Source organism: Coffea arabica, chromosome 5e (assembly GCF_036785885.1).
Source record: "Coffea arabica cultivar ET-39 chromosome 5e, Coffea Arabica ET-39 HiFi, whole genome shotgun sequence".
NCBI lineage: Eukaryota > Viridiplantae > Streptophyta > Magnoliopsida > Gentianales > Rubiaceae > Coffea > Coffea arabica.
Genome location: NC_092318.1, coordinates 43,622,414 through 43,632,490, shown reverse-complemented (window position 1 = coordinate 43,632,490; position 10,077 = coordinate 43,622,414). Strand labels below are relative to the sequence as shown.

At 38.1% G+C, this 10,077-nt stretch overlaps 1 protein-coding gene across 1 annotated transcript; it reads right to left on the bottom strand.

The window, feature by feature from the left end:
- Positions 1-805: 805 nt before the first annotated feature.
- On the bottom strand, positions 806-1,920 carry LOC140007048 (putative F-box protein At1g67623). The gene is made up of 3 exons (XM_072049743.1): positions 1,796-1,920; positions 1,533-1,695; positions 806-1,204 (listed from the first exon to the last, which is right to left on the bottom strand). The coding sequence occupies exons 1-3, from the start codon at positions 1,918-1,920 to the stop codon at positions 806-808; spliced, it is 687 nt and encodes a 228-aa protein (XP_071905844.1).
- Between the last annotated feature and the right edge of the window lie 8,157 nt (positions 1,921-10,077).

Below are 10,077 nucleotides of genomic sequence, written 5' to 3'. Positions count from 1 at the left end.
CTACAAAGTGATACTTTACAGACTGGGACCACGATTTGGATTATCAAATTATGCAAAGAAAATTATGTCATTATTATATATTTTTTGTTATGCATTGTATAATTATACTAATATATTATATCACTATACAGTATATTATACATTAATTAAAATTTTTTATAAATGTATATTATAAATACTGTTATAGTATATATTTACATATTACTATTTAAATATATTTATAAATGTATTTTATATGTGCATATAATTATAATATATATGTGTATATAGTAATATAAAATTAAAGATTAGCATAATTATATAATGCATTATATGAATATGTATAATAATTAATTAATTAAGTTGACAAAATCATTCAGCAATTTTCTTTGGATAATTTCATAAATCAAATCGTGGTCTATTCATCGTAGTATCACATTGTCTTAAAAGACAAGCTCTTTATGGCTTGCCTCCATTATAAGAACAGAGTACCCTTTTTTCCATAAGTAAATTGTTTTGCAGTATCTAATCAACCACCATTTCGTTTGTACTTAGTAAACTTCTCACTTCACTACAGTATCCGTCACGTAGATCACTGCTGAGGAGTTCCCTCTTTACCTTCTAACTATCATCCTTTATTCTTACATTTCATACACGTTTGTCTACAACGGCGTTTTGTCGAGAAAATGTCAGAACATACAAGGGCCAAGATAAGCTGTTTATGTTTTCATACCAGTAATATTAAGAGAGTAAGAAGTAGCGGTCAATTCAGTTGGCAAACATAAAAAAAGCGTAACGATGTGTTGTCAACATTCAATCTTACACACTAACGATATGGCAGGGCAGCACAAATTGCTCGAATTTCTTCATCGCAAGCGCACCCTTCACATGTACTCTCCTCCACTTCATCGGGATGCATAGGCCATGAAGATGTTTTCCTCTCATGTGTCATGGCACAACAAATGGGCGTTGGGTTTAGAAACACAGGATTCTTGACCCATATCATCCTCAGCAGCGCTCGCAAATTCTGACGGCAAAGATTCACTCTGCCTTGAAGAAGTCTGGATTTCATGAGCAGTCTCATACCTTTGCGCTTTAACTCGTCCCCACCAACAAAGATGTAAATTATTCCCAACGCATATGCAGCATCGGCATGGCCTGAATTAGCAGCTTCTTCCAGGTTTTCCAATGCTGAGTCCTCGTGCTTATCCGAAAAAAAATCAACCTAAGCAGTTCCAAGGTTGATATTACAGTCTTGCGAAATGTATGAGTAACGAAAAAGTTTAAAAGTGCAGGCAGAACAGTGGCGGCGAGACAACAGTTATTTACTGGGGCCCAAAGCTGCAGTAACCTGTTGTACGCCAATCTTTTGGGTGAAGTGTGCTGACCAAAATCACATTGAAGCTCAAATGAAAGAGATGATGTGAGCTTGGTGTAGAAATTTTGTAACTCAAGTATGGTTATGGAATGTTAGTTCATTACTATTCCATTTAAAACATTACCGAATTTTCCCATGACTATTGCGTCTTACGTTCCAAAGCAACCCAACTTACCACTCCTTTTCGGTACAAGGCTTCTGGATTTTTGCTTTGTCTGCACTTCTTCAAGAACCTCGACACTTTGTGGTTTTTTGGCCACGGAACGATTTCAAACCTGTCGAGGGACACCCGCTGGTAAATGTTCTTTGCCTCGGAAACTTCGTTGAACAACTTACAGCTGCAAAATAATAGAAATGATCCATTAAACTAAAACGAAAAGCACAGAATGGAACAAGAATACGCCTCTTCCAGTTTGTATCATCCATAGCAGAACGAACCACAGTTTTGCCCGGAAAAGATCAGCGGATGAAGAAGACGCGACACGTGCAAGCACCTCGGATAGCACCTCGGTTGGAAGGGAGAGGATGGAGGTTCGTGAACTCCGTTTTTGTGCGTTGGCCATGACCGGTTAACTCCTTTTACTGGGCACAGTTTAGTGAATCCCTGAAAGCCCCAAGAATGGAGTAAACTTCAAACAAAAACTACTTCCTCATAAAATCCAAAAATGATAGATCAGGTGTAATATCCCACTGTTTCTGGACATCCGACTAACCTTAGCGTTCGTTCGAACAGAAATGGGAAAGTGGCGACTTCTCCTGCAAACGACGCAACATTCTGTCGTCAAAAAACTGTCATCCGTAACATTTTTTCAAACCAACCAACGTATGTGTCAATACGGTCAATTCATCAGAACCGTAACAATACACCGATAGCAAGGGAAGATGAACAGTCATGAACTACACGTACATCGTAAATTTACGGGCGTTAATCGCATAGCAAAGGAGGTTCCACAGTGATAAACAGGGAGGGTTAGTTCGTACCTGTGGTCGTCAACCAACTCGTAGAAGCCGGTAGCACAGATTTGGCAGACAGGTCGGGCGGGGTAAATGGCAACCAAAAGGTCGCGTCCGATGCATATCCACACTGACTCCTCGTATGCTGCCACGAACGGGGTAAATGGCAACCAAAAGGTCGCGTCCTTCAAACTTGTCCAGACTCACTCCTCGTATGCTGCCACGAACGTCGTAACCCGAACCCATTAATTGAGAAGACGCACAAAGAGCTGGTGTTGACAAATGTTTGGGTAAATGCCATAAAGAGCTGGTGTTTTTCCTCTGTAACGCTCGAAATTCCACACTTTGGGGGGGGGAAAGTTTAAACCGACACTGTTCAGTGTGTTTACACAACGGCGGAGGCGTTGATGGGCTAAACAGGAAAAACGATGAGAAGTTCAAGTAAGACAAGCTTTTTGTGGGATAATTGATGTGGCGGGGACGGGCGTGGAGGGGAGGCAAACCCGATTTACATATTGGAAAATCAACCCGTTTCGGTACTGGAGCGTGTATTCCGAATCGGGTTATGCGGAAGCCAAATTACTTTGGCAGCAGATTACAATCTATTGATATTAACAATTGTAATTATGTTTTTATATAATTTATTAATATTATATACACATATATTATAAGGGATACCCTCAGAAACCTCCCCCGAATTAGCTTATGGAAAAATCATGAAATGGATATTTTATGGACGATAGCCAAAAAGAGCTCGCGTTTTATTCAAGAACTTGTTTATTTTCATTTAATCCGATAAATAAATTTGTAATCGAAAAAATGGGTACTCTTTTCTTATAATAAAGGAGAGCCATAAAGAGCATCAGTTTTATTGTAAATCGAGTTTATTTTTTATATTATCCGATAAATATATTTATTTATGGAAAAAAGGGTACTCTGTTATTATAATGCAGGAAGACCATAAAGAGCTGGTCTTATACTACAAAGTGATACTTTACAGACTGGGACCACGATTTGGTGAGGCTTTTCCAGCAGTAATACTTTTGTTATAAAACTAATAAAATTAAATACTATAATTGAATTGAAAACATACTAGGTTACAAGTTACGTCCGCTACTAAACCCTTGTTCCCTATAAAACTTTCGGTATGTTTCCAAAAAAAAATCTGAAACTTAACGTACTACAAAACATGCCACTTTATTTTTAAGAGCTGGTATAGTATGCGTTGTTTGTTCAAATTTTCCTAAACCGTCATATAATTATTGTTATGTGAAATAAAAACCATACTAGTTCTGTCTTGGCCGGTAGTTGCTGCTATAAAGAGCTAGTATGTTTGCCACAAAAATTTGGTTCAAAACATACTAGTTTTCCACCGTCCGCTATTTAACCAATATTTCCTATAAAGAGCTGGTATGTTTCCCATACAAAGAAGGTACAATGTTTGCCATATAGAGCTGGTATGTCATGCGCAATTTCGTTTTCTTATTTTAACTTTCACATATTCAATTTATGTTAAATACATAAATTTAACTTTCAAAAATTGGCGCCAAATTACTTCTTCTATTGCCGCCTAGCAGTAATAATTTTTTAATCACCTTCATTACATATTAAATTTCTGTTATTGTCGTTAAATGTAATTACCAACCAGCTTTTGGAATTGTCAATTAGTTTACGTGAGTACAATTTATAAGCTGATATACTAATATTCGTTTTGCATAGGTTTCCTCTATTACGAGTTTCTTCCATTTAATTAGTTCTCTCTCTCTTGCATTTAATTAGTTTAATTACTTACTTATTTTATGTTAAATAGATAACCTACTAGTTCACTTAAAATTTGTCAAACTCGGCATTTTTCCTGGCACATCCGGTGCTTACAAAAAAATTTTTTTGTACTTATAACCCCTCAACTTTAGTAATCATTCTAATAATTTATTCTTCTTTCAATCTTCTACCAATACAAGGACCAAAGGGGCATCCATGGAATAAAAATACCTTCTCACACATGAAAATAATATTGTAATCAGATTTGGACTGCGTTGTTACCAAAAAACGCAATAGAGTAAGGGAGGTCAGTGAAATTTCTGTTAAATGGGATGGGATGCCACTGAAATTTAAATCAACCTCAGGGGAGGATAGTGAGATTATTCATATTTATTGTATTCGTTCCGAAACATCAACTATACATGATGGGAGACTCCAAGTACTGAACCAAGCAATAACCTCATCCACACCCAAATAAGCAAACAAATGTGTTGACTACTGTTGGCGAAAACCTATTCCCTCCAACCCCCAAATTCTTGTTAAAGCTGCTGTCCGTCGACACCGTGGGAGCGCCGTGTCCTTGTGTTTCGCAGAGATAAAGTTAGGCGGTGTCGCGGAGGAGATTAACCTTTGCGAATGGCTTCTTCGTCTTCAGCCGGGTCGGTCAATAGCACGGTGTGGCCTACATTATATTGCAATTGTGGTCGAAGCTGTGCAGTTCGGGTTGTCTGGAAGTCTGAAGCAAACAGGGGGCGCCACTACTATCGCTGCGCTAACGCCCTGGTATGTTCTTCGGTAGAACTGTTTCTTCCATTAATTTCGGATTGCTAAGGTAGTTGTATTGCAGAGGCCCTGTCGAACGTTCATTGGCTGGTGTGATGAGTTTGCACGAGCAACGGGGTTTGAAGTTCCCGATCCCGCCCCCCCGTCAAGTACCGCCCCCGTTTTTCCTAATACACCCGCGGCGGAGGTGTCTGCCATCATAGCTGAACTGAGAAGCATGCAAAGGAACGTGACCATCCTTAACATTGCTGTGGTAGCTGTGGTGGCGGTAGTCCTTCTTCTGGTTCTGAAACCGTGAATTCATGTGTTCGCGTTGATTGCATTCCCTCCAAACCCCCCCTACAGTACTGGACTATGGTGTCCGTAAGGATAGAATGGCCATTAAGGCTCGTTTACAGCCTCTTGTATTTGTGGTTGCCACTGCTGTGCTCCTTATGCCTTTTGTCCCTCCGTTGTCAACCGGTGGTTGCCGCATGTGGTTTTTCGGCCAACCGGCGGAGTGTTACTGTTTAAATGGTGATTTTGCGTTATATAACATACTCGGTTTCCGTATTTGGTTTATTTTGACATTCTGCATTATGTGGTTTTTCGGCATGCCCTGTTCCCTTTGTCCCACGAAATGTGTGTGCGGATGAGGTACTACGGATCGTTGATTGATCGATGAACGTCATTAGTCAGTGGGATGGCAATCGCTGCGTTGTTAAATATGAACTTCAGCTTAGCCAGGCAACTGAACAAGCTGAAGGTTACGTACAACAAAGTGGGATGTGGCACAGCATTGTTAGGTTAAATTGGAAAATTTGTGGAGTTGAACGACGAAACAAGTTCTTACTTATATATTTGGGTGTAAGTACCATCGCTTACATATCCGACAAACGGTGCACTCCTAATTTTCAGGCCTTGCATATTATCATCCCCTAACCCCTACCCTTGATACGCTAACAATCAAAACCATGCATGGTACGCCCAACAACAGCAAGGGCCATGAACAAACAACCACCCACCATCCAAATATGATCTTCAACAAAAAAATTAAAAGCACACCGCCGTACCTGCGAACCTTCACTCGAAACGCTCCACAATAAGACCAAACATAGGGTTTAAGGAGGCAACCGTGGTAGCTACCCTCAGAAAGCTGCGGTATTTTCTGCGGCGCACAGTGAGGACAAGGCTGTCAATAGCATCTCTGTCTTCAAACGTGATCTCTACAGCTGATGGATTCCAGCAAATGGTTGCGGTGTGAAGGTTGTCCGCAATGGCAACGTTCCGTGTCATACTAGCGGGGTACCCCTGGTCAGCCAGAAACCTTGTTACAGACCAGTCTTCAAAGTTGGCGCCGAAGAGGATCCAGACGTCGGTATGGAGCAGTGGTTTTAGACCCAGGAAATGTGCAACAAATTCCTCCTTGCCCGCAAACCATGCATTGTAGGTCATGATATAAAACGCCTTCAGGTTCTGCATAAGGGGGAGTGGACGGCGGCGCCACTTGACCAGCGACCGGAATACTTCCTCGTTCGCAATGGGGTTGCGAACGGGGATGCAAGACACCAGCATCGACTGTGGAAACTCCGCTCCGGGAAACCTATCTAACCGAACCAGGGCTTCCTCAACTATCCACTTCACTCCAATGTGGTGAAGTGGTAACACCTCATCTTGAAAGTAGCCGACCATGCCTCCGTTGTTGAGGACATGTATTTGAGGAAATCGTCCAAGTGCCATGAGTCAGTATGGAAAAGGATTTTGGTACGACGAGCCTGGTCGGTTCAGGGGTTAGAAAATGCAGAACGAAGCTATTCTTTCGTCTACTTACGTCTTACAGGTGGTAAACAACTGAAGCGGCCCTTTTATAGCGAAGGCTGTTGTGCCAAACCAATGCGGAAGTCAATGGGCATGCAAGGAAGAAGTTTAGTTTCGGGAAGCTCTTATAGGAGGAGATAAGGATGACGGACCTGGGTTTAAATGGAGGAGCTTGCAGTGCATGGACTGAGTGGTTAAGAGCAGTTTGACCCCTCTCAGGCATCCTTTTGCGGACCACGGTTAACCAACCTAACTTGGGTTAGTGCGATAATAAGTCACAGCTGGCACTGCATCTAAATTTTTATTTGGGAAAATTAGAAGAACCAAATGGCATGCATATTTCTGAATTGCACTACTCCGCTGTAGAAGACCAGCTGTGGACGGGTTCGGCAGGAATATGAGAACAGAGTACCCATTTCCGTAGACAGACATTTTTTTCCTAATACAATAATAACAATGATTTTTTCCAATAAAATACCAGCCTTTTATGTGTTTCCCGCATTACAACAACAGGCTACCCATTTTCCCCCTTTTAGCTGTGGGTCGAATAACAATGCAACCATTTTCGAAGAAATGACCAGCTCTTTACGGCATTCCTCCATTACAACCAATTACATACCCATTGTTCCATACACAACTTAATTTAAGAGATAAAACACAGATAATAGGTTTTCTAAATAAAACACCACCTATTCGGGGGTTAATCCTCCGTTATAAGATGACGGTACTCATACACCGCCAAATTATGTATTCATACACCGACTGAATTAAAAACGGGGTGGATTGGGTTTTTTTCTAAATTTTTTTCCATTAATTAGTTTTTAATATAATTTTTGGATTTTCCCTTTACAAATAATAGTAATAGTTTAATGGTATGTGGACCTTGATTTTCCTTCATATTTTTGAACTATTCTACACCATATTATTTTTCTTTTAAAGTATTCATTTGAATTCTAGGCCTGGGATTGTATTGAAAATGAAAATAATATTTTTACATCTTTTTATATTGTGCTACAGAATAATTATTAAAATATATATACATACGTATATATGTATACATATACAGAAAATTTAAAATAAGTGATGCCTAAACTATTCAAGATTTTCAGTTTTGATTATTAATCTTTTTCTTTACATAAAATGCTCATTCAATTAATACAAACCTATACAGAAAATAAACCCCACAGTTATAAGATGACGGTACTCATACACCACCAAATTATGTATTTGAGTTATAAAGTAACCCTTGTCCACTTCAACATACGGTTTTCTTGGGTTTGCTCCATTGTAATCGGAGTACCCATTTTTAGGTATCAAAGCGAATCTACTTCAATTCACGTAAACAAAGACTGGCGCCAAGATTTTTAGCTCGGTTGGCGGGGTTAGTCCCGAAGATGACAAGACTGGCGGCAGACTGGCGCCAGTCTTGCTTATAGCACAAGAATTACAGCCTCGTGGACGGATGGACAGATATGTGAGCGGTCATTTCATTGCTGGTGGCCCACATTTCATTTCGTTGCCGGTGGCCCACCTTCCACTGTGAATTCCAATGTGAATTCCAATGTGAGAAGTAAGATTTCGTCAAGCTTCTTGGGTTTCGTCAAGAAAATGTAAGAAAAAAAAAGTAAAGCTACTAGATTTCTTTCTTGTCCTTGGACAATAAGCATTGGTTGGAGGTATCAAAAAGAATTATAAGGAATGTGTAGATGACATTTTACAATTGGTGATGTCCTTACTTGTTTTCTTCTAATTTTTTATTTTGAATTTTACAAAAATTTATTTTGACCAATACAAACGAATCAAGTTCAACCTTTCGGACTAAAACAAACCAATGTATTTCAAATTTCAAAGGATAATTTTAGAAACCGTTAGCCAATTTTGGCGAATGATTTTTCTTGAATCCTTGGAAATTTATATGGCACTTTTTACTTTGACACCGACTGAATTAAAAACGGGGTGGATTGGGTTTTTTTCTAAATATTTTTCCATTTTTTATTTTTTATATAATTTATGGATTTTCCCTCCTCAAATAATAGTAATAGTTTAATGGTATGTGGACCTTGTTTTTCCTTCATATTTTTCAACTATTCTAGAGCATATTATTTTTCTTTTAAAGTATTCATTTCAATTCCAGGCCTGGGATTGTATTGAAAATGAAAATAATATTTTTGGAGTTTTAACGACCGTTATACAACTTTCAAAACAAATAAATTCATTCTAAATTTTTATTTGGGATTATTTCATAAACCAAATCCTGGTCACTTTCCGTAAAGTATCACTTTCCCATAAAAGCCTAGCTGTTTATGGCTTTCCTCCATTATAAGAATAGAGTACCCATTTTCTCATAAATTAAAATATTTATCGTTCGCCATAAAATAAAAATAAATCTATTTTTCAATAAAAGACCAACTTTTTATAGCTTTCCTCCATTATCAGAATAGAGTACCCATTTTTTCATAAATAAATTTATGTATCGGATAAAATTAAAATAAATCCGTTGTTTAATAAAAGATCAGCTCTTTATGACTTTCCTCTATTTTAAGAACAGAGTACCCATTTTTTGTTAGACAAAGTTATTTATCAGATTAAATAAAAATAAACCCATTTTTTCAATAAAACATCAGCTTTTTATGACTTTCCTCTATTATAAGAATAAGAATAGAGTACTCATTTTGAAGGCAAAAAGGAATTTGTTTATCGGATAAAATAAACATAAACTCATTAATGTCAATATTGACATATAGCAAAATGCTGGCCCACCTCTCAATGTGATTTTCAATGGGATAAGATTTGCACAGTACATATAGCAAATTGTCATAGCCCCTGTTCCTTCACATGTTACTATCAGACGGTAATTGTCATGGATTGCTTACAACTTATTCCGTCCAAACCTTTTCTTATAATGGAGTTTCTGATTTTATCCAAGTAATAAATTATTTCAGGGGAAAAAGGAAAAATAGAAAATTTATGGACGAAAGTCACAAAGAGCTGGTGTTTTATTGAAAACCATCGACCCCTTACCAAAGACGATCAAATGCAGCTAAATGATTTTCTTGCAACAAAGTTGCCGAAAGCAGCTTTGTGACTGTAGTTGCTAATTTTTTTTTCAACCATTTTTTTAGCAAGAGGTATCATCATTAATGTCAATATTGAGATATAGCAAAATTTGTATACCAAATAACAAACCAATTTGTCATTACAAATACAAAACGAGCAATAATATATTACAACCAATACTATCAACACTACAGATTATAAATCAAATGAAAAAGACATTTTACATTTCTGTTGGTCAGAAACTTTTAGTGAATATCAAATTTTGGTTCAAGACTATTAAAAGGATAACTGAGCTGGGTGATGGTGTTTCATGTCTTCTCGAGGTCTACTAACAATGTCTTGTTCATTCCTCGAAGATGATGATTGAC

Bases quoted from the DNA above. Each gene is read 5' to 3' on its own strand.
- LOC140007048 (XM_072049743.1), bottom strand. From the start codon at position 1,920: ATGGCCAACGCACAAAAACGGAGTTCACGAACCTCCATCCTCTCCCTT. The intron at 1,696-1,795 runs GTTCGTTCTGCT...ATTATTTTGCAG, and splicing joins CTTTTCCGGGCAAAACTGTG to CTGTAAGTTGTTCAACGAAG. The intron at 1,205-1,532 runs GTAAGTTGGGTT...GGAACTGCTTAG, and splicing joins CCTTGTACCGAAAAGGAGTG to GTTGATTTTTTTTCGGATAA.